Source organism: Pseudophryne corroboree, chromosome 1 (assembly GCF_028390025.1).
Source record: "Pseudophryne corroboree isolate aPseCor3 chromosome 1, aPseCor3.hap2, whole genome shotgun sequence".
Taxonomy (NCBI): Eukaryota; Metazoa; Chordata; class Amphibia; order Anura; family Myobatrachidae; genus Pseudophryne; species Pseudophryne corroboree.
In genome coordinates this window covers 628,291,994-628,317,458 of record NC_086444.1, presented here as the reverse complement: position 1 = coordinate 628,317,458, position 25,465 = coordinate 628,291,994, and the positions used below count along the sequence as shown (strand labels likewise).

Genomic DNA, 25,465 nt, shown 5'->3' with positions numbered 1-25,465 from the left:
AATCCAGATAAAGCAGTTCTCAGAACTAGGTCTGGGTATCTTCCTAAGGGAGTGTCTAAATTCCACCTTAATGAAGAAAATGTAGTCCCGGCTTTTCAGGTATCGGGATTTTCTGCGGGAGATGTGTCGCGGGACATAGTCAGAGCATTAAGGATCTACGTGGACGCACAAGTGCCATCCGAAAGACAAATTCTCTGTTTATTTTCTACTGAATTCACAAGAGAGGATGACCTATTACTAAATAGACGCTGGCTAGAGGGCTTCGAATTACGATTTCAGAAGCATACTCTCAAGCGGATCTCCCTGTTCCGGCTAATGTCTCTGTTCACTCTACTTGTGTCACAACTGAGGGCCTGAGCTGACGGGAGGCAGCCTCAGTTGTAGGGGCTGAGATGTAACGGAACCTGGGAGGTTGTATCAGACCCCTAGACATGTAAGTAACATGTAGAATAACTGCCCGAAGGCGTGACCACGACAACCAGGATAAAAGTCAATGATGTTTATTATGACAAACTCCGTAACACAGCAGCAGTAAAAGGAAACATAAAAGTCAACAGAGGATAAATACAATTCCTGGGTACTACAGGGTGGCAAGGGCCACAGGCACTGGTAGTGTGAGACAGTTCTTATAGTCTTCTAGTTGGAAAGTCCTTACCAGGCCTGACTGTAGCAATGGAGAGAACCCAGGATCGTACCAGCTGATGTTCCAGGAAAGGCTGGGCTGCTGAAGGTAAAACGGCTGCTGTGGATACTGGCTGGAACCAGACTGTTGTTGGTACGGAGTGGATACTGGCTGGAACCAGTTAAATAATAAACGAACTTGAGAGCGATGAAATAATAATGAAGTTTGGAGTTTGAGAGCGGTGAAATAATAATACCGGTGGAGAGTGGTAAACTGCAGAAAAGGACACCGGCCCTTTAAGAGAAGCTGTACACTGCTGGAAGCTAGGCTGGAAGCAGGTGATTGTTTGAGAGCGGTGAAATAATAATACCGGTGGAGAGTGGTAAACTGCAGAAAAGGACACCGGCCCTTTAAGAGAAGCTGTACACTGCTGGAAGCTAGGCTGGAAGCAGGTGATTGTTTGAGAGCGGTGAAATAATAATACCGGTGGAGAGTGGTAAACTGCAGAAAGGACACCGGCCCTTTAAGAGAAGCTGTACACTGCTGGAAGCTGGGCTGGAAGCAGGTGATTGTTGTAGCTGGAAACAGGTGAGTCCAGAATGGATCGGAGAGTCAGGCTACACCGCAGATGGAATGCTGGTGCGGGTCTCTATAGCAGAAGTCTGGAGACAGGAGCTGGAACCTGGAAGACAACCACAGGAGAGAGACAAACTGGAACTAGGTTAGACAACCAAAGCACTGACGCCTTCCTTGCTCAGGCACAGCATATTTATACCTGCAGCAAGGAAGGGGTTGGCTAGGCAATTATGCAGATTAACAATACAGACAGCAGATTGGTGGAAATGATCAGATGACAAAATCCAAGATGGCTGCGCCCATGCAGACACTTGGAGGGAAGTTTGGTTTGTAATCCATGTGAGAATTGAAACAGCAATGGCGGCGCCGGCCACAGGAGACAGGAGACGCCAGACTGATGATTGCACATCTAAACCACGCGGGCACAGCGGAGGCCGCGGCTGACGTAATCGCCACTCTGACACTCTGCATGCAGGAACTCAGGGACAGTGGTGGAGGCCGCGGGGAACGCCATTCCAGATGTTACATGGCGCCGCGGTGACCGCGTCTCAGAGTGACAGGAGAGGAGGCAGGAATGTGGACATCAGTGTAACGGATGGGATCCGGTCCTGGAACGCTGAGCCAGCCTCAGGAGGCATCTGAAGGGTAAGTAATGGCGTCCAGATACCCCTTTAGGAGTGGCCCCAGGACACTTCTTAGGCTTTAAAGGAAACTTTGCGTGGAAATTTCGGACCAAGGCAGGAGCATGGACGTCTGAGGCATTGGTCCAAGAGCGTTCTTCAGGACCATAGCCCTTCCAGTCAATGAGGTATTGTAACTGACCGTAACGGAAACGTGAGTCCAAAATCTTGGCCACCTCGTACTCGACTCCCCGTTGAGTCTGAACTTTGGGAGCTGGAGGAAGTGCGGAATGAAACCGATTCAGGATCAGCGGTTTCAACAAAGAAACATGAAATGTCCTGGGTATTTTCAAGAAGGATGGTAACTGTAACCTGTAGGCAACAGGATTGATGACTTGTTTAATCTTGAAGGGTCCAATGTAGCGAGGTGCAAATTTCATGCTGGGAACTCTCAACCTCAAATTCTTCGTGGACAGCCACACACGATCACCCACCTTGAGAGCAGGAACCGCTCTACGCTTCCTATCGGCAAACTTCTTATACCTGAATGAGGCTTTAAGCAGGGCTGCGCGGACGTTCCTCCAGTTATTTGAAAACTGACGCAAGGTGACATCCACTGCTGGAACAGAAGTTGCGGGAAGCGGTTGGAATTCTGGGACTTTAGGGTGGAATCCATAATTAATGAAGAATGGTGTAGAAGAAGATGAGGAATGGTATTGATTGTTGTGGCTGAACTCGGCCCAAGGAAGGAGTTGAACCCAGTCATCTTGAGAGGAAGACACATATATACGGAGGAAGGCCTCCAAGTCCTGATTCACCCTCTCGGTTTGACCATTGGTCTGAGGATGGTAAGCCGTGGAAAACTTTAACTTGACTTGGAGGGCTTGACACAAACTTCGCCAAAATTTGGCTACAAATTGTACTCCACGATCCGAGATGATCTCTTCAGGAAGACCGTGAAGTCGGAAGATCTCTTGTATAAACACTTGAGCCAACTTGGAAGCTGACGGAAGACCGGTGAGAGGGATGAAATGTGCCATCTTGGTGAACCGGTCAACTACCACCCAGATGGTATTAAACTTGTTGCAGATAGGTAGATCGGAAACAAAGTCCATCGACAAATGGGTCCAAGGTCGACGGGGAACAGATAATGGAACCAGTTGCCCCGCAGGCGACTGGCGGGAGACTTTGTGTTGGGCACACTTTGGGCAGGAGGCAATAAATTCCATAACGTCCTTCTTCAGAGTTGGCCACCAGTAGGACCTAGAAATAAATTCAAGGGTTTTCTGAATGCCTGTATGTCCAGAAAAACGGGAAGCATGGGCCCAATGCATGAGCTTCTTCCTTAGAACTGGCTTAACAAAACTTTTCCCTGGTGGAGGCGTAGAGTCCATCCCTACCGTGGAGAATGCCAACAGATTAATAATAGGATGCTTGTCTGCAGACTCGGACTCATTTTCTTGCTCCCATGAGCGGGAAAGGGCATCGGCCTTACGATTCTGAGAACCCGGACAGAACTGGAGTTTAAAGTCAAACCTAGAGAAGAAAAGTGCCCATCTGGCCTGACGAGGATTCAGACATTGTGCGCCTTTGAGATATAAAAGATTTTTGTGGTCGGTAAGTATGGTGATTGAGTGGGAAGCTCCCTCCAACAGGTATCTCCACTCCTCCAGAGCGAGCTTGATGGCTAGCAACTCCTGATCGCCAATGGCATAGTTGCGCTCAGCTGGGGAGAACTTCCGGGAGAAGAAACTGCAAGGATGTAGATGTCCATCTTTGGCCCTCTGGGATAACACTGCTCCTACTCCAACGGAGGAGGCATCTACCTCTAAGATAAAAGGAGAGTCTGTGTCGGGCTGTTTCAGAACTGGTGCAGAGATGAACCGTTGCTTCAGAAGGTGAAAGGCCTGTGTAGCTTCCTCGGACCACTTGGACGGATTAGCACCTTTCTTGGTTAATGCAGTGATAGGCGCCACAATGGTGGAAAAGTCTCGAATAAATTTTCTATAATAATTGGCGAACCCTAAGAACCTCTGGACCCCTTTGAGGCTTAAGGGTATAGGCCAATTCTGGATTGCTTGGAGTTTCTCAGGATCCATCTCTAGTCCGGAACCGGACACAATGTAACCTAGAAACGGAATGGTTTTAACTTCAAACACACACTTCTCCAATTTACAATAGAGGTGATTGACACGGAGACGGGAAAGAACCTCTTTTACCCAGAAACGATGATCTTCGAGATTATTAGCAAAGATGAGGATGTCGTCTAGATAAACCACGACATGGCGGTACAAGATGTCCCTGAAAATCTCATTCACGAAGTGCTGGAAGACTGCTGGAGCGTTGCTCAATCCGAAGGGCATGACGAGGTACTCATAATGTCCGTCACGGGTGTTAAAGGCGGTCTTCCACTCGTCACCCTCACGGATTCGGATGAGATTGTAGGCACCCCTCAAGTCCAGCTTTGTGAAAATAGTTGCACCACTAACTCTATCAAAGAGCTCGGTAATCAGGGGTAAAGGGTATCGGTTCTTGACGGTAATGTCGTTCAGACCTCTGTAGTCGATGCACGGACGCAGACCACCGTCTTTCTTCTTAACGAAGAAGAAGCCTGCGCCGGCTGGAGAAGAAGATGGTCGGATGAAACCCTTCGCCAGGTTCTCTTTGATGTACTCTTCCATGGAGTGTGTCTCAGGCAGAGACAACGGATAAGTTCGGCCTCGCGGTGGAACCTTCCCTGGAATGAGGTCGATTGGGCAGTCCCATTCTCTATGAGGAGGAAGGATATCAGCAGAGGCTTTACTGAACACGTCCGTGAAGTCTTGATATGGAGGAGGCGGAACATCAGATGACCTGGGGAAGGAAGAACAAACAGGAAGAACTTTGGCTAAACAAGTCTCAGCACAGGAGGGACCCCATGCCAGTATTTGCGTAGTCGTCCAGTCAATTGATGGGTTGTGGAGACGGAGCCATGGAAGGCCTAAAACCACTGGATGTGTGGCTCTTGGTATCACTAAAAAAGAAATATACTCAGAATGAAGAACTCCCACTCTCAGACGAACTGGAAGAGTCCTTAAGGAAATGACTGCGTCAAAAATCTTGCTGCCATCCACGGCAGTCAGAGATGGACGAGGACAGTCTCTCGGTGGGTAGGGACCACCGTTTAACATAAGCTTCGGTTATGAAATTCCCAGCTGCTCCGGAATCAAGGAGGGCAATGACGTTCCTGTAACGTTGAGCAATTTGGAGCGACACTGGGAGGTTACAGTCATGAGGAGATGGAGAGGAGATCATTACTCCTAGCCGGCCCTCTCCTTGGCGAGCTAGGATCTGGAGTTTCCCGGACGTTTGGGACAGGCATTGATAGTGTGCGACGGAGCTGCACAGTAGAGACAGAGAGACTCAGAGAGACGTCTTCGGCGCTCAGCGGGAGATAGACGGGAACGACTAATTTGCATAGACTCATCCTTGGATGGAGATGGTTGACGAGGAGGAGGAGCAGAAGATTTAGGAGTAGATGATCTTCCTCGCTCGGTTGCTCTCTCTCTGAAACGTAGATCAACCTTCGTGCAAAGAGAAATTAGCTCATCCAACTTAGAGGGCAAGTCTCTGGTAGCTAACTCATCCTTGATGCGTTCTGATAAGCCATGCCAGAATGCAGCATACAGGGCCTCGTCGTTCCATGCCAGTTCGGATGCCAGGATTTTAAACTGTAAAAGATACTGTCCCACAGTACGTGTTCCCTGGCGTAAACGGAGAATCTCAGATGAAGCAGATGTTATCCGGCCTGGCTCGTCGAAGATGCGCCTGAATGTAGCTACAAAGTCAGTATAGGAGGATAGCAGGGGATCAGACTTCTCCCATAAAGGTGATGCCCAGTCAAGGGCTGAGCCACTGAGAAGGGAGATGATATAGGCAATTTTGGTACGGTCACTGAAGAAATTGCCAAGTAGAAGCTCAAAGTGGATTTCACATTGATTGAGAAATCCCCTGCAGAACCTTGGAGATCCATCAAATTTTGCTGGCGTTGGAAGATGAAGATGTGGACTGGAAATGGGTAAGATGGGTGGGGTTACAGCTGGTGTCACTGTAGTGGACGCACCGGACGTGCCAGGTCCACGGAGGGTCGTTTGAATCCCATCCAGCCGTGTAGAGAGATCCTGGAGACAGCGGATGATGTGGCCCTGTGCAGCCTCCTGATGTTCAAGTCGGGCTGCCAGTTCTTGCATCGGCCTGGCCGCTTGATCCTGGTCTCCGGCTGGATTCATTAGGTCAGTGCTTACTGTCACAACTGAGGGCCTGAGCTGACGGGAGGCAGCCTCAGTTGTAGGGGCTGAGATGTAACGGAACCTGGGAGGTTGTATCAGACCCCTAGACATGTAAGTAACATGTTGAATAACTGCCCGAAGGCGTGACCACGACAACCAGGATAAAAGTCAATGATGTTTATTATGACAAACTCCGTAACACAGCAGCAGTAAAAGGAAACCTAAAAGTCAACAGAGGATAAATACAATTCCTGGGTACTACAGGGTGGCAAGGGCCACAGGCACTGGTAGTGTGAGACAGTTCTTATAATCTTCTAGTTGGAAAGTCCTTACCAGGCCTGACTGTAGCAATGGAGAGAACCCAGGATCGTACCAGCTGATGTTCCAGGAAAGGCTGGGCTGCTGAAGGTAAAACGGCTGCTGTGGATACTGGCTGGAACCAGACTGTTGTTGGTACGGAGTGGATACTGGCTGGAACCAGTTAAATAATAAACGAACTTGAGAGCGATGAAATAATAATGAAGTTTGGAGTTTGAGAGCGGTGAAATAATAATACCGGTGGAGAGTGGTAAACTGCAGAAAAGGACACCGGCCCTTTAAGAGAAGCTGTACACTGCTGGAAGCTAGGCTGGAAGCAGGTGATTGTTTGAGAGCGGTGAAATAATAATACCGGTGGAGAGTGGTAAACTGCAGAAAGGACACCGGCCCTTTAAGAGAAGCTGTACACTGCTGGAAGCTGGGCTGGAAGCAGGTGATTGTTGTAGCTGGAAACAGATGAGTCCAGAATGGATCGGAGAGTCAGGCTACACCGCAGATGGAATGCTGGTGCGGGTCTCTATAGCAGAAGTCTGGAGACAGGAGCTGGAACCTGGAAGACAACCACAGGAGAGAGACAAACTGGAACTAGGTTAGACAACCAAAGCACTGACGCCTTCCTTGCTCAGGCACAGCATATTTATACCTGCAGCAAGGAAGGGGTTGGCTAGGCAATTATGCAGATTAACAATACAGACAGCAGATTGGTGGAAATGATCAGATGACAAAATCCAAGATGGCTGCGCCCATGCAGACACTTGGAGGGAAGTTTGGTTTGTAATCCATGTGAGAATTGAAACAGCAATGGCGGCGCCGGCCACAGGAGACAGGAGACGCCAGACTGATGATTGCACATCTAAACCACGCGGGCACAGCGGAGGCCGCGGCTGACGTAATCGCCACTCTGACACTATGCATGCAGGAAGTCAGGGACAGCGGTGGAGGCCGCGGGGAACGCCATTCCAGATGTTACATGGCGCCGCGGTGACCGCGTCTCAGAGTGACAGGAGAGGAGGCAGGAATGTGGACATCAGTGTAACGGATGGGATCCGGTCCTGGAACGCTGAGCCAGCCTCAGGAGGCATCTGAAGGGTAAGTAATGGCGTCCAGATACCCGGATCGTGACAACTTGTAAGGTAGGTCCTTCATAGGCAGTACAACATTGTGCTTCAGCAGAACAGATATGTAAGGCAGCCACATAGTCTTCCATTAACACATTCATTAGACATTATGCTTGGATACTTTTGCCTCTCATGACGCTGAATTCGGGCGTAAGGTCCTCCTATCCAATCAGGAGCGTCCCCACCACTAAAATTGCTTTGGGAAATCCCATTGTTATCCTGTGGATAACCTGTTGACCCTGCCGGAGAAATACATGTTATGGTAAGAAATTACTGTTGATAACGGTATTTCTCCTAAGTCCACAGAGATCCCACTCTGACGCATCTGATTTGAGGATCTTGTTACTCACTAACCTCTTCCTTCTTGTACGGAAGGGTGTGCATATGTGTTCTTCTTGCCTCATTAGGGCTCTACATGATGCTCTTGCCTAGATGCTTTGGAATCCAACTGATTTGCCTGAGCCAGTGGGCGTGAATATATGGACGGGCCCGTTGCATCCTGGGAGGCCTGAAAGCTTGTGATCGTTTGGTGCCAATCCGCTGTCACTCCATCATATCCCATTGTTATCCTGTGGAACCTGTGGCCTTATAAGAAATACCACTATCAACGGTAAGTTCTTACCATAACATATATTTCTCTGCCTTGCCCTAACTTTCTCTACCTGTAGGCATCCCTATGAGCCTGTCCTCGGCCCTTTATTTATTTATTTATTTATTTATTTATTTTTTAATGAAGCTTCATTATTATTTTCACATACTAAAATTAAATGGGGGTGGGGAACAAAAAAGAACTGGGGGGGGGGGTGGAGGGTAGATAAATAAAATATTTGGGCAGTTAATGAGCCAGTGCGCAGGTCCCGTTCTGTATTTGCGTGGTCTGGGAAATGATTGACAGGCAGAGACATTCGCTGACCGTGTGTGTGTGTGGGGGGGGGGGGGTGTCTGGGCTGTTTGCAGAGCGGCCATGTGATGTCACGTGGCTGTTGCGAACAGAAAATTTACGGTGGTCCGACTGCATTCGCACCCTATGCAGGGGGACAAGCGTAATTTCAGACGCTGCCTTGCCCTGTGCTCGGCGATGCAATTAGCATGCTGGACAGCCTTGCCCTGTGCTCGGCGATGCAATTAGCATGCTGGACAGCCTTGCCCTGTGCTCGGTGGCCCCCAGCATTCGATCTTATGCAGTGTCAGTTTTTCTAATTTAGCAAAACTACAACTGATGCTGAATAATGTCCATGATTTTACGAGAGTTTAGAAGTGCAATGGCACTGCAATGTTGGCTTGTACTGATTCAGACCTGATTGCAGCAGCAAAATTGTTCTCTAATGTACGAAACTATGGGCATAATTCAGACCTGATTGCAGCAGCAACATTTTTCTGTAATGAACAAAACCATGTGCAGTGTAGGTGGGGCAGATATAACATGTGCAGAGAGAGTGAGATTTGGGTGGGGTGTGTTCAAACTGAAACCGAAATTGCAGTGTAAAAATAAAGCAGCCAGTATTTCTCTTACGTCCTAGAGGATGCTCGGGTCCACATTAGTACCATGGGGTATAAACGGGTCCACCAGGAGCCACTGGCATTTTAAGAGTTTGAGAGTGTGGGCTGGCTCCTCCCTCTATGCCCCTCCTACCAGACTCAGTTTAGAAAATGTGCCCGGTGGAGCCGGTCACAGCTAGGTGAGCTCTACAGAGCTTGTTTAGTAAAGTTTATTTTAGAGTTTATTATTTTACAGAGAGGTTGCTGGCAACCTGCTTCGTGGGACTAAGGGAGGGAGTAGTGTCCGCCCTGCGGGGTCTGAGCCACTATCTCCGCTGACAGGACACTGAGCTCCTGAGGGGATCGAACGTTCCCCTGCCACAGGAGATCGCTCACCCAGGCAGCATGCCGCCACCCCCTTACAGAGCCAGAAGATCGGTGGCGAGTTAGTCACCGGCCCACCTTGTAAGCGGGGAGTCGGTGTGAATATTGCGGAAACAGGGTATGGATCGCAGTACTAACTGCGCTCTGGGGCTCAGCTGAACTTTGTGCGGCGCTGTGAGGGGCGCCCTGAGCCAGCGCCTACACCCTACACTGGTCACACAGCCTGTCGGGGTCCAGGAATCTCAGCTAGCATTAATCCTCAGGCCAGTATAATCCTATGAAGAGCAGGAAGACGGCGCCATTAAGGGGGCGCAGATTTCAGAGCGGACCCAGCAGCGTTCAGTGCCATTTTCCTGCCTGCAGAAACGCTGCCAGTGATGTGCAGTCCCTCCACAGCAACTCCAGCTATCTCTCACGGTACCAGGGGGTTGTAGAAGGTGGGGGGAGAGGCTGTATAAAGACTGTGTAACCTATTAAGGTGCACAGTCAGTGCTGCTTTAGGGTCTCTCTATTCCTGGAAAGAGCTGTGTGTGGTTGGCTCCAATCTCTGTCTCTCCTGCCATTCTTGAGGGTGAAACTCTGTCCTCCCGTGTGTGTGTGTGTGTGTGTGTGTGTGTGTGGAGTGTCTGTGGTCTCCATTAGCTATGTCCAGGGACCACTGGCGTGCGCAGCACATTTTATTAGGGGGTGCACTGTCGGAGGGGTGTGTCTAGCACCGCCTTTTGGGCATGTCTAGCACATCTATTGATGATCAACGCATATAAAATATCCACCCTTGTACCAATCCTAATAAAGCAGATACATTGTCAGATGTTGTGGTGTGCACCAAACAAACACCCCTGATGGCACTCACTGCAATTACACTGCTCCTACTCAGCCTGGTCTGGCTCCCCCTCTCTTTCGCCTGCAAGCTGCAGCAGCTTACTTACAAGTCGGTAACTGAGCTGACACTGACAGTCGCAGACTAGTTACTGCTGCTGCTGGAAAAACAAGTGACGTGTCAATGCTGCTGCAGACCGCCTGCCAGTATTGAACTTGTCTTCCTAAGAGGAACGCTGGCTGCATGCTGCTCCTCATCAGTGGCTGGCATTGGCATAGCAAAGAAGGAGAGAGGTGGGCATGTGACGGGTGGGCGTGCGAGCATCACACTGTTTTTGTACGTGGAGGTGGAGCTGGGAATTTGAAAGCCGGTGGCAGTGGCACCCTTGATTAACCCAGGCGTCCGGTCAGTAATGCAGTCCTGACAGGGTGCAGCGCAGAGGGGACAGTAATCTGCCTGCTCGGTGATTGCTGCATCAGGCAGATCGGGGTGCCAGACATTAGGGGGTGCCTGTGCGCACCAGGCACCCCCCCTGTGCACACCTATGCCAGGGACTCTGTGTCGTATACTGCAGAGGATATGTCCTCTCAGGATGATCCCATTCCATGTAATCAGGATTGCACTGTTTTAGCGGTATCCGGACTCCAGGTCGACAACAAAAAGGTCGACACACCTTAGGTCAACGCCAATTGGTCGACACACCTTAGGTTGACATGGACAAAAGGTCGACATGGAAAAAATAAGAATTTACTTACCGATAATTCTATTTCTCGGAGTCCGTAGTGGATGCTGGGGTTCCTGAAAGGACCATGGGGAATAGCGGCTCCGCAGGAGACAGGGCACAAAAGTAAAGCTTTCCGATCAGGTGGTGTGCACTGGCTCCTCCCCCTATGACCCTCCTCCAAGCCAGTTAGGTACTGTGCCCGGACGAGCGTACACAATAAGGGAGGAATTCTGAATCCCGGGTAAGACTCATACCAGCCACACCAATCACACCGTACAACTTGTGATCTAAACCCAGTTAACAGTATGATAACAGCGGAGCCTCTGAAAAGATGGCTCACAACAATAATAACCCGATTTTTGTAACTATGTACAAGTATTGCAGATAATCCGCACATGGGATGGGCGCCCAGCATCCACTACGGACTCCGAGAAATAGAATTATCGGTAAGTAAATTCTTATTTTCTCTATCGTCCTAGTGGATGCTGGGGTTCCTGAAAGGACCATGGGGATTATACCAAAGCTCCCAAACGGGCGGGAGAGTGCGGATGACTCTGCAGCACCGAATGAGAGAACTCCAGGTCCTCCTTAGCCAGGGTATCAAATTTGTAGAATTTAGCAAACGTGTTTGCCCCTGACCAAGTAGCTGCTCGGCAAAGTTGTAAAGCAGAGACCCCTCGGGCAGCCGCCCAAGATGAGCCCACCTTCCTTGTGGAATGGGCATTTACATATTTTGGCTGTGGCAGGCCTGCCACAGAATGTGCAAGCTGAATTGTATTACACATCCAACTAGTAATAGTCTGCTTAGAAGCAAGAGCACCCAGTTTGTTGGGTGCATACAGGATAACAGCAAGTCAGTTTTCCTGACTCCAGCCGTCCTGGAACATATTTTCAGGGCCCTGACAACATCTAGCAACTTGGAGTCCTCCAAGTCCCTAGTAGGTGCAAGGCACCACAATAAGCTGGTTCAGGTGAAACACTGACACCACCTTAGGGAGAGAACTGGGGACGAGTCCGCAGCTCTGCCCTGTCCGAATGGACAAACAGATATGGGCTTTTTTTGAGAAAAAACCACCAATTTGACACTCGCCTGGTCCAGGCCAGGGCCAAGAGCATGGTCACTTTTCATGTGAGATGCTTCAAATCCACAGATTTGACTGGTTTTAAACCAATGTGATTTGAGGAATCCCAGAACTACGTTGAGATCCCACAGTGCCACTGGAGGCACAAAAGGGGGTTGTATATGCAATACTCCCTTGACAAACTTCTGGACTTCAGGAACTGAAGCCAATTCTTTCTGGAAGAAAATCGACAGGGCCGAAATTTGAACCTTAATGGACCCCAATTTGAGGCCCATAGACACTCCTGTTTGCAGGAAATGCAGGAAACGACCGAGTTGAAATTTCTTTGTGGGGCCTTCCTGGCCTCACACCACGCAACATATTTTCGCCACATGTGGTGATAATGTTGTGCGGTCACCTCCTTTCTGGCTTTGACCAGGGTAGGAATGACCTCTTGCGGAATGCCTTTTTCCCTTAGGATCCGGCTTTCCACCGCCATGCCGACAAACGCGACTGCGGTAAGTCTTGGAACAGACATGGTACTTGCTGAAGCAAGTCCCTTCTTAGCGGCAGAGGCCATAAGACCTCTGTAAGCATCTCTTGAAGTTCCGGGTACCAAGTCCTTCTTGGCCAATCCGGAGCCATGAGTATAGTTCTTACTCCTCTACGTCTTATAATTCTCAGCACCTTAGGTATGAGAAGCAGAGGAGGGAACACATACACCGACTGGTACACCCACGGTGTTACCAGAACGTCCACAGCTATTGCCTGAGGGTCTCTTGACCTGGCGCAATACCTGTCCCGTTTTTTGTTCAGACGGGACGCCATCATGTCCACCTTTGGTATTTCCCAACGGTTTACAATCATGTGTAAAAAACTTCCCGATGAAGTTTCCACTCTCCCGGGTGGAGGTCGTGCCTGCTGAGGAAGTCTGCTTCCCAGTTTCCATTCCCGGGATGAAACACTGCTGACAGTGCTATCACATGATTTTCCGCCCAGCGAAAAGTCCTTGCAGTTTTTGCCATTGCCCTCCTGCTTCTTGTGTCGCCCTGTCTGTTTACGTGGGCGACTGCCGTGATGTTTTTCCCACTGGATCAATACCGGCTGACCTTGAAGCAGAGGTCTTGCTAAGCTTAGAGCATTATAAATTTACCCTTAGCTCCAGTATATTTATGTGGAGAAAAGTCTCCAGACTTGATCACACTCCCTGGAAATTTTTTCCTTGTGTGACTGCTCCCCAGCCTCTCGGGCTGGGCTCCGTGGTCACCAGCATCCAATCCTGAATGCCGAATCTGCGGCCCTCTAGAAGATGAGCACTCTATAACCACCACAGGAGAGACACCCTTGTCCTTGGATATAGGGTTATCCGCTGATGCATCTGAAGATGCGATCCGGACCATTTGTCCAGCAGATCCCACTGAAAAGTTCTTGCGTGAAATCTGCCGAATGGAATTGCTTCGTAGGAAGCCACCATTTTTACCAGGACCCTTGTGCAATGATGCACTGTTTTTAGGAGGTTCCTGACTAGCTCGGATAACTCCCTGGCTTTCTCTTCCGGGAGAAACACCTTTTTCTGGACTGTGTCCAGAAACATCCCTAGGTACAGCAGACGTGTCGTCGGGATCAGCTGCGATTTTGGAATATTTAGAATCCACCCGTGCTGTTGTAGCAGTATCCTAGATAGTGCTACTCCGACCTCCAACTGTACCCTGGACTATGCCCTTATCAGGAGATCGTCCAAGTAAGGGATAATTAAGACGCCTTTTCTTCGAAGAAGAATCATCATTTCGGCCATTACCTTGGTAAAGACCCGGGGTGCCGTGGACAATCCAAACGGCAGCGTCTGAAACTGATAGTGACAGTTCTGCACCACGAACCTGAGGTACCCTTAGTGAGAAGGGCAAATTTGGGACATAGAGGTAAGCATCCCTGATGTCCCGGGACACTATATAGTCCCCTTCTTCCTGGTTCGTTATCACTGCTCTGAGTGACTCCATCTTGATTTGAACCTTTGTAAGTGTTCAAAAAAAATTTTTTTTTTTTTTTTTTTTTTAGAATAAGTCTCACCTAGCCTTCTGGCTTCAGTACCACAATATAGTGTGGAATAATACCCCCTTTCTTGTAGTAGGAGGGGTAATTTAATTATCACCTGCTGGGAATACAGCTTGTGAATTTTTTCCCATACTGCCTCCTTGTCGGAGGGAGACCTTGGTAAAGCAGACTTCAGGAGCCTGCGAAGGGGAAACGTCTCGACATTCCAATCTGTACCCCTGGGATACTACTTGTAGGATCCAGGGGTCCTGTACGGTCTCAGCGCCATGCTGAGAACTTGTCAGAAGCGGTGGAACGCTTCTGTTCCTGGGAATGGGCTGCCTGCTGCAGTCTTCTTCCCTTTCCTCTATCCCTGGGCAGATATGATCTTATAGGGACGAAAGGACTGAGGCTGAAAAGACGGTGTCTTTTTCTGCAGAGATGTGACCTAGGGTAAAAACGGTGGATTTTCCAGCAGTTGCCGTGGCCACCAGGTCCGATGGACCGACCCCCAAATAACTCCTCTTCCTTTATACGGCAATACACCTTTGTGCCGTTTGGAATCTGCATCACCTGACCACTGTCGTGTCCATAACATCTTCTGGCAGTTATGGACATCGCATTTACTCTTGATGCCAGAGTGCAAATATCCCTCTGTGCATCTCGCATATATAGAAATGCATCCTTTAAATGCTCTATAGTCAATAAAATACTGTCCCTGTCAAGGGTATCAATATTTTTAGTCAGGGAATCCGACCAAGCCACCCCAGCTCTGCACATCCAGGCTGAGGCGATCGCTGGTCGCAGTATAACACCAGTATGTGTGTATATACTTTTTATGATATTTTTCAGCCTCCTGTCAGCTGGTCCTTGAGGACGGCCCTATCTATAGACGGTACCGCCACTTGTTTTGATAAGCGTGTGAGCGCCTTATCCACCCTAAGGGGTGTTTCCCAACGCGCCCTAACTTCTGGCGGGAAAGGGTATACCGCCCATAATTTTCTATCGGGGGGAACCCACGCATCATCACACACTTTATTTAATTTATCTGATTCAGGAAAAACTATGGTAGTTTTTTCACATCCCACATAATACCCTCTTTTGTGGTACTTGTAGTATCAGAAATATGTAACACCTCCTTCATTGCCTTTAACGTGTGGCCCTAATAAGGAATACGTTTGTTTATTCACCGTCGACACTGGATTCAGTGTCCCTGTCTGTGTCTGTGTCGACCGACTAAAGTAAACGGGCGTTTTTAAAAACCCCTGACGGTGTTTTTGAGACGTCTGGACCGGTACTAATTGTTTGTCGGCCGTCTCATGTCGTCAACCGACCTTGCAGCGTGTTGACATTATCACGTAATTCCCTAAATAAGCCATCCATTCCGGTGTCGACTCCCTAGAGAGTGACATCACCATTACAGGCAATTGCTCCGCCTCCTCACCAACATCGTCCTCCTACATGTCGACACACACGTACCGACACACAGCACACACACAGGGAATGCTCTGATAGAGGACAGGACCCACTAGCCCTTTGGAGAGACAGAGGGAGAGTTTGCCAGCACACACCAAAAACGCTATAATTATATAGGGACAACCTTATATAAGTGTTTTCCCTTATAGCATCTTTTTTATATATTTCTAACGCCAAATTAGTGCCCCCCCTCTCTGTTTTAACCCTGTTTCTGTAGTGCAGTGCAGGGGAGAGCCTGGGAGCCTTCCCTCCAGCCTTTCTGTGAGGGAAAATGGCGCTGTGTGCTGAGGAGATAGGCCCCGCCCCTTTTTCGGCGGCCTCGTCTCCCGCTCTTAACGGATTCTGGCAGGGGTTAAATATCTCCATATAGCCTCCGGAGGCTATATGTGAGGTATTTTTAGCCAAAATAGGTATTCATTTGCCTCCCAAGGCGCCCCCCTCCCAGCGCCCTGCACCCTCAGTGACTGCCGTGTGAAGTGTGCTGAGAGGAAAATGGCGCACAGCTGCAGTGCTGTGCGCTACCTTTAGAAGACTGAGGAGTCTTCTGCCGCCGATTCTGGACCTCTTCTTACTTCAGCATCTGCAAGGGGGCCGGCGGCAAGGCTCCGGTGACCATCCAGGCTGTACCTGTGATCGTCCCTCTGGAGCTGATGTCCAGTAGCCAAGAAGCCAATCCATCCTGCACGCAGGTGAGTTCACTTCTTCTCCCCTAAGTCCCTCGTTGCAGTGATCCTGTTGCCAGCAGGACTCACTGTAAAATAAAAAACCTAAGCTAAACTTTTCTAAGCAGCTCTTTAGGAGAGCCACCTAGATTGCACCCTTCTCGGCCGGGCACAAAAATCTAACTGGCTTGGAGGAGGGTCATAGGGGGAGGAGCCAGTGCACACCACCTGATCGGAAAGCTTTACTTTTGTGCCCTGTCTCCTGCGGAGCCGCTATTCCCCATGGTCCTTTCAGGAACCCCAGCATCCACTAGGACGATAGAGAAATGTCGACATGAGTTTTTCACAATTTTTTTCTTTTTGGGAACCTTTTCATACTTAATAATCCACGTGGACTACGATTGGAACGGTAATCTGTGCCGAGCGGAGCGGTACAAAGGCACCATGCCCGAAGCATGGCGAGCGAAGCGGTGCACTAATTGGGGTTCCTGGTCACTCTACGAAGAAAACGACACAAAAAAACATAAAAAACTCACGTCGACCTTTTTCCATGTCGACCTTGTTTCTGTCTACCTTTTGTCCATGTCGACCTTTTGTCCATGTCGACCTAAGGTGTGTCGACCAATTGGAGTCGACCTAAGGTGTGTCAACCTTTTTGTTGTCGACCTGGAGTCCCAGACCCGTTTTAGCACAGATACCAGCAAGGGAGCCTGAGTGGTTATCCTCTATCAAATTTTGGATGGGTAAATGGGATTGGAGCAGCAAAAAGGGCAGTGGGGTATTAGAGGGGTAATGGAGGGAGAAAGCTATAATAGGTGTGGGGTAAAGGGGGTTGGAGCAGCAGAAAGGGCAGTGGAGTATTAGAGGGGTAATGGAGGGAGAATGATATAATAGGTGTGGGGTAAATATTGGAACAGCAGAAAGGGCAGTGGGGTATTAGAGGGGTAATGGAGGGAGAATGATATAATAGGTGTGGGGTAAAGAGGGTTGGATCAGTAGTAGAAGAGTATTGGGCTCTGTAAAGTCAGGTAAGGGTAATGGAGGAACTAGAGAATGGGTTTTGGATTTTAGGAAAGATGAATAAGGGAAATTGAGACAGCGGGATGTAGGTGGTAAGAGTGGAGCCATGGGAGTATTAGAGGTGGTACATTGGGGTAATAGAGTAGGCTGGAGGAGGTTTTTTTTTTTTTTTTAGGGGGGAGAGGAGTCTGGAACAGGAGTGGAGGTAATAAAGGATGTAGGGCTAAGAGAAGGATGGGAGGGGTAGTGGGGTGATAGAGGGTAATTACACTTTTGAGGTTAGTACATGGGACAGGAGTGTAAACGGAATGAAAGTGGGGGTAATAGCGGGTGGATGAAGGAGGTAAATTGGTGATAATAGTGAATGGGTGAGGTGATTGGTAGTGGGGTTGTTAGAGGGCAGGGGAATGGGGATAATTGTGGTTGGAAGAGAGAGCTGTTGGTACAATAGGTGGGATCTGATGATAAGGGAGGAGAATAAGGGAACTAGAGTAGGGGGCTGTGGTCTTTGGGCCTAATTCTGATTGCAGCAGAAAATTTGTTTGCTAATGGACAAAACAATGTGCACTGCAGGGGGGCAGATGTAACATGTGCAGAGAGAGTTAGATTTGGGTGGGTTATATTGTTTCTGTACAGGGTAAATACTGGCTGCTTTATTTTCACACTGCAATTTACATTTCACACACCCCACCCAAATCTAACTCTCTCTGCACAAGTTATATCTGCCCCCCCACCCCACCCCGCAGTGCACATGAGGGGTAATTCCAAGTTTATCGCAGCAGGAATTTAGTTAGCAACTGGGCAAAACCATGTGCACTGCAGGGGAGGCAGATATAACACGTGCAGAGAGAGTTAGATTTGGGTGGGGTGTGTTCAATCTGCAATCTAATTTGCAGTGTAAAAATAAAGCAGCCAGGATTTACCCTGCACAGAAATAAAATAACCCACCCAAATCTAACTCTCTCTGCACATGTTATATCTGCCTCCCCTGCAGTGCACATGGTTTTGCCCAATTGCTAACTAAATTCCTGCTGCGATCAACTTGGAATTACCCCCATGATTTTGCCCATTAGTGTCAAAGTCGAAAAATATTGTAGTACACACACCACGTACTAACAACACACACATGCCCGCTGCGCGTGCACTTGTTCCGCCATGCGTGCACATATCCGCAATTTGCGTATGATCGCTCCCGCGGCCCTGCGCGTGGTATGGGTATTTACTGGCGGAGTTTGTGAGCGCATAGAGGGTTATCAAAACATTAGATATTTAACACAAATAGTGCACATTGTACACATAGCCCCCCTGCACCACATCAGCAAGTATCAACAGTTTAAATGATTCCAGGACTAAGGGATTCACCTTTGCATGATAGGAAGGGACAGACTAAGGTTATAAGGTGGTGTCTAGTATCCAGCTGTAGGGTATTTTAAGGGTAACATTCCGATGTTGGTTAGAGGAAGATCGCATGTTCCTGCGTATAGTTATGTGCAGAAGTAGAATATAGATATAAACTGTATTTACTGTATATTATGTATGCGGCGGGAATCCAGAGGAGACCACCCACAAGAGCAGTTGAGAAAGACATCGCCCACCTTTTCAAATCAACCTATGACCTCTCCTGTAATGTAAAGATGCATCTCTGTGTCCAATGGACAAAGGGATTACAGTATCCATTGTATTGCTTTTGGAAGTAGTGTATAAAAAGCCTGTTGCTGCCTGGCCGGTCAGAAGACTCTTAACGCTATCTACCTGATTAGCGGAGGACTGGACCAGGTTGCACAAGCGAATATTCTCACGTATGTACATTGACTGTAGCCATTTACTCTGTTGTATATTGTAGTGTATAAATTGTATTGTTATCCCCTTCCAGATATATACGCTGAGGTGTCGGAGCCCAGTGTTTAACTACAAATCGGTGTTGTGTCCTCTTTTCCCTGCTAGGGTTTAAAGCGTATTACATTACCTAACTGTATAAGGTTTAAAAGTGTATTGATAAGGTGTGTACGCGCTGCGGGTATTTGGTACCGTCAGCGCTGCATAAAGTTTAAGGTGTAACATCATTGCAGTGCTTTGCTGCATAAGGTTTAGAGTGTAATAGTATCATTGCATTGCTAATAAGGTTTAAAGTATATCAAGAGTGTGTGCGTGCTGTGTGTACTTTGTACCCCCAGCGCGGCGTTTGTACGATAAGTCCGTACACGGTACGGGACTCTGTACGCAAATAGCGTACAAAGTACGTAGCGTGTGTATTAAGTCTAACGGCCGCAGCGGCTCCATGGTAAAAGTGTGTTTAAAGGTATAGCTTTATGGTTTAAGATAATATTGACATTATCATTAGCTAACAAATTTGTTGCTGCAATCAGATCTGAATTAGGCCCTTAGTGAAAATGGAGGGAAGTTAGGGGAAGTGGAGCACCGGGAAGGTGAGAGTTGTACAGGGCAACAGGACATGCTGGGGCTATAGAACTACAATAAGATAAGATAAGATAGAGCGGCACTGGAGGGGACATGAGACAAATATGCTTTGTGGTTACCTGTCTGACCACCTGATTTGTGCCATGTGTCCTGGATAACCTCCCTATCTGCAGGGGTCTGGGCATGTGGCCCCCATATCTCTATTGCTTATGGGGGGAATGGGTGTACTGCTGAATAAAGGGTGCACTGTCCATCTGAAAAGCCCCAGCAATTCTGTGATACATGTATTACCTCTTCCATACTATGTCCATGCTGCACTCTGTGGGGCTTATATGATGTAATGTGTGTCTCTCTTCCAGGCATGCAGACGAAGAACCCAGAGAGAAAGCGATGCAACTCTAACGCTCAGGTGTAGAGAACCGGGGGTATGGAGGAGTCCCAGCAGAAAGTAAAGGGATCGGTGACTGACCAGTTCCATCCAGACAGCTGGGACCATCCACTATCTGGGTGTGTAGGCTTGTCCATTACTCCATGTCTTCCTGTCCATCATACTCTCTTTCTGCAGGCCTTTCCCTCTTCAGATTGGCTGCTTTATGTCACTATAGGGGTGTTCCCCGTATCAACATAGGTGCTGTGACCATGTCATAGCATCAATCAGGGGGAATGACTTCAGTTACCTGCTTATTCCAATTACCAAATTCTCCAATGTGTGTTCGTGAGAATACACCTACACCACTCTGACATGTGTCCCACGTACCTGTATATCCTGCACGGCACTGTCCGCAGTGCATTACCAGTAATCTCCCATATCATTGTACTGTGCCCCTCACATACCCATCACATACACAAGGCTCCAATATGTGTCAGTGAGAATACAACTGTAGCCAGTGCTGTAACTAGGTGTGTGCGGAGTGTGCTCCGCACATAATGCTGCAGGGTAAGGGGCGCTGTTGACAGCACTTGTCAATTATAAATTATCTAATTTCACTTGCACCTTTCTCCCTTTTATAAGCCTAGCATCTCCTGACCGCCCCTGTCTCCTACCCCCACCCCCACTGTCCTTTATTACATTTCAGAATGTGCCCAGGATACAAACCCGTTGCCTATGACATTGCAGTCGGACACTATAGTCATTGAGCTATCTGCCTTTGCATAGAAAGCTAGAGAATTCCAAGCTGGAGAGTTCTAACAATTTGAAGTTTATCTTGTACTTTGTAAAGGGGTGATCAGCATTACCTGTAATCCCAGCAATCGCCCATATCATTGTACCATGCCCCTCACATAACCATCACATGCACATCACCCTGTCACCTTACCAGACCCCTGTATTTATACCCAAATAACATAGTGGCGATTGGAGCCAATACCAGCATACATGGCAGTAAAGGTCGCAAAGCAGACACACTCAAACACGATTGTAGTTGTTATTTTAGTTTATTGCTGTTATAAGTTGTTATATTATAGTTGTATATAGATGTTATAAGGTGTTATATTATAGTTGTATATAGATGTTATGTTTTGATGTTAAACAGTTGGTATATGAGGATGGTAAATAATAAGTAAGTTGTTACTTACATCTGTAAGATGGTGAGCTGATGTAAGTGTCTCGCTGTAAGCGGGTTAGTTGGATCGCTTTGGTTTTCTGCCCAGCTTTGTTCTTAGCCATTGGAAAACATTTCTCTTGGATGTTTTCTCTGTGCTGTGGGCGTTCTCAGTGTCTTCCTTCTTACATCTTCTCCCCAGCTTGCTCTGTATCCAGATCCTGACATTGGTCTTTTTTATTTATAGCACCCGTGGTGGTTTTGTCAGGAAATTCATGGCAGGCGCTTGAGTGCGGCTCGGCCTCTTCTATAATAGTGAGGCCGGGAGGTCTTTTCTCACCTGGAGATGTTTTCTGGGTGGCATTTGTTATGTACAAACATATCGATAAATCCATGATATATAATTAATAATAAAAACATATAGGCACATAGTGCATATTTCTAATGCAGGTATAATGTAAGTTATAAAACAACATCCCTGGTAACCTTCATACAAGACAGTGTAAACCTAGGTGTCACTGTGGGGACACTGTGTCCAATCGCTGGATCCAACGTGTTTCCTATTGTAATAATTTAAGCACTCTATTACCTCTTCTGAGTGAGGGCTGTGCCTGGTCGATCATGTGATACCTCAAGGAAGTGAGGGGATGATGAGCAATGGAAAAATGCCTTGCCACTGGTTGATCGCTTTTACCAGTGGCAATGGCTGCTTTGATAGCTGACCTGTGGGCTGTCATACGTTCCTTAAAAGCTCTCTCCATTTTGCCTATGTATGACAGCCCACAGGGGCACATCAACTGGTAGACAACAAAGCATGAGCTGCATGTAAGCCGATATCTAATATAATAAGTTTTGTCCGTATATCGGTGCTGAAACGTATCGCCTGATATAAGGTATTGGCAGATCATACATGTGCATTTGAAACAACCCTTTCTTATCCCAAATAGGGAAGATTCCTGTACTGGATTGTACATATCGGTCTTAACTAGCATATCATGTCAATTCCTTGTACGTTTGTAACAAAGCATCAGCCTTGTATTTTCCAATTTCAGCTCTAGATCTGATTGTATTAGTTGCTAATGTTTTTTGGCTTACCTTCTAATAGAGTCACTTACAGAATTGTAACGGTTAACCCATGGAATAATGGTATTTTGGGTCTTAGGGGTACATTTACTAAGCAGTGAAAAGAGCGGAGAAGTGAGCCAGTGGAGATATGTCCCCATCAACCAATCGGCAGCTCTGTATCATTTTATAGTATGCAAATTATAGATGTTACTTCAGTGCTGATTGGTTGATGGGGCAACTTCTCCACTGGCTCACTTCTCTGCTCTTATCACTGCTTAGTAAATGTACCCCTAAGACCCAAAATTACCCCTTAGCCTTTTGAGTGTAGAGTAATTGCTGTCGATTTAACTTCATAAACCTTATTTTTTGCCTGTTCTAACAAAATCGGGCTATATCCTCTATCCGGGAATTTTTTAGACATTTGGTCAATATGCTTTACCGCTTGCTCTGGATCAGAATTTATACGTATTGCTCGCAAAAATTGTGAGTAAGGTAACCCACGTTTAAGGGGCAAAGGGTGACAGCTTTTAAAGTGAAGCAGATTATTTTTATCTGTTGGTTTGGAAACTAATGATGTAGTAATTTTATCATTGACTATGGATATCTGGACATCAAGAAATTGGATTGACTTTGAATCAATTAAATAAGTTAATTTAATAGGATGTTCTTTAAAATTGTGAGTGTCAATAATACTCATCAATGACTCTTTGGAGCCCTGCCAAATGACCAGCAGGTCATCTATGTACCTGCCGGAAAATATGATCTTATTCGCTACTTCAATATAAGGCTGATGAAAATGAGTTGAACATTGAAACGTTCCTTACACACTGTCGGTTCTTGTCCATTATTGAGTCGCCTGGAGTGCTGCATCTACGGACATTTTTGTCTGTCTGTCTGTCTGTCTGTCTATCTATCTATCTATCTATCTATCTATCTATCTATCTATCTATCTATCTATCTATCTATCTATCTATCATGAGTGCCCTGTTTGAAAGAGTTGTATGGTGGCCTATACATAGATATATGTGTGTGTGTGTGTGTGTGTGTGTGTGTGTGTGTGTGTGTGTGTGTGTTTACTTATGTACTAAGCTTTAGCCCTTAAACACTTAACTCATGATTTTTTCCCCCAAAATCTGCTCAGAAATTGTCTTTTTTTTTTTAATGAGTGAATTAGGTGAAAATCATGAATTTAACATTATCTAACATGATTTTAGTTAAAAAAAAATTTTTTTTTTCTACATTTAAAAAAAATATATATTTTTTGTCTCAAACATCAGTTGGGAAGATCGGTAACATAGTGACCATCCTGACATTACTTTTTACACCCCAGACAGCTGCCAGGTACACAGGAGGGTCTGGGGGTGGCTTGGGGGGGTTTGGGTTTCACCTCCCCAGCGGCTGCCGTTGTCTGCAGGCACTGGGTGGGGGGGTCCTGCCGTGCTGAACGATCAGCAGTGATCGGCAGCACGGCAATCAGTGGGGGAGAGTGCAGGGAGGCAGAGGGACCTTCCGATCCCTCTGACAGCAGCAGCGGAGGGAAGTTTCCCTTCCCTGCTGCTGCTAACACTCTCTATCTGACTGGTCGCATCCTGTGCCACCAGGTCAGATAGAGCACTTGCAGGCATGGTCGCATTTGATGCGACCATGCCAGGCAAGTGGTTAAGAAAAAAAGAGAAGACAGAGGAAGAGAAAGATAAGAGGGGAAAGAAAGGAGACAGAAAAGAGAATCACAAGGATATTAAGATACATGTAGAAATTATCTCTGGATAAGAGCTACATTCTGGTGATATCCGGCAATCGCTTTATGCTACACCCTGAACATCTTAACTCGTTTGTCTCAATGAGTACCATGTTGTAGTTTCAAATACCTTCCAAATCTGTTCCTGTGTGCAGAGCCGAAACTAGGGAGGGGCTAGGGGGGCATGTGACCCAGGCGCTGGATTGGATAGGGCGCTGGGATCAGCTGCATCTTACACAGCAGAAAAGGTAGTGTAGAAAAATGGGATTTGTAGTCATGTGTGCTACTGCTTAAACGTTATGCAGTAACATAGAGACTACAAATCCCATGATGCATTGCACCTCTGCTAGAGCTGCAGTAATCAGGACAGCGTGTGTAGCTTCCCTTCCTCAGCGGCAAGCCGAAAAAGTATACCTGCCGCCCACCCTAGCTAGCCTGCCCTAGCTATGAATGTGTTGAAGCTGCTGACCTTTCTCTGGCCCCACACAGAACTGCAGTGCATTCAGTGCTGAGTCGCTGACAGCACAGTGATGTATGTAAGCAGGATGCAGCCTTCACCTCCAAGTTAGTAAAGAGAGACACTGTGACTGGTGTTAACCCCTGCAGTTCATTTATACTGTAGTTTTCTTAAGCTTATATGCAGTATATTGACCTAATCTTTAATGCTGAGACTGCTTATTTTCACCACAGTGACAGCTACAGATTATATATATATATATATATATATATAATGTGTATGTGTATGTGGGTGTGTACATATATATTATACCGTGTGTGTATTACCGGGGACTGCTGGTCTGAGGGATATCTGTTTTGAATATTGTTGTTTGTTTCTTACTTAATTTTTTTTTTATATATTCTATTTTATTTTTCTATGTAATTTTTTTTAAATTTAATATACACTGCTCAAAAAAATAAAGGGAACACTAAAATAACACATCCTAGATCTGAATGAATGAAATATTCTTATTAAATACTTTGTTCTTTACATAGTTGAATGTGCTGACAACAAAATCACACAAAAATTATCAATGGAAATCAAATTTATTAACCCATGGAGTTCTGGATTTGGAGTCACCCTCAAAATTAAAGTGGAAAAACACACTACAGGCTGATCCAACTTTGATGTAATGTCCTTAAAACAAGTCAAAATGAGGTTCAGTAGTGTGTGTGGCCTCCACGTGCCTGTATGACCTCCCTACAACGCCTGGGCATGCTCCTGATGAGGTGGCGGATGGTCTCCTGAGGGATCTCCTCCCAGACCTGGACTAAAGCATCCACCAATTCCTGGACAGTCTGTGGTGCAACGTAGTGTTGGTGGATGCAGCGAGACATGATGTCCCAGATGTGCTCAATTGGATTCAGGTCTGGGGAACGGGCGGGCCAGTCCATAGCATCAATGCCTTCGTCTTGCAGGAACTGCTGACACACTCCAGCCACATGAGGTCTAGCATGGTCTTGCATTAGGAGGAACCCAAGGCCAACCGCACCAGCATATGGTCTCACAAGGGGTCTGAGGATCTC

General features: G+C 47.2%; 1 protein-coding gene across 3 annotated transcripts in view; it reads left to right on the top strand.

Annotated features, from left to right (window-relative positions):
* C1H19orf44 (chromosome 1 C19orf44 homolog) overlaps nucleotides 1-25,465 on the top strand; it is a 209,018-nt gene that overhangs the window by 79,379 nt on the left and 104,174 nt on the right. For 2 of the 3 annotated variants that reach the window (XM_063914512.1, XM_063914511.1), the window contains exon 1: nucleotides 24,407-24,505. In XM_063914512.1, coding sequence (XP_063770582.1) covers nucleotides 24,472-24,505 — 34 coding nt within the window. In that variant the 5' untranslated portion in view covers nucleotides 24,407-24,471. Of the gene's footprint in view, nucleotides 1-19,956; nucleotides 20,105-24,406; nucleotides 24,506-25,465 lie in introns of those variants that run through there. The other variant, XM_063914516.1, reaches the window with a different exon arrangement.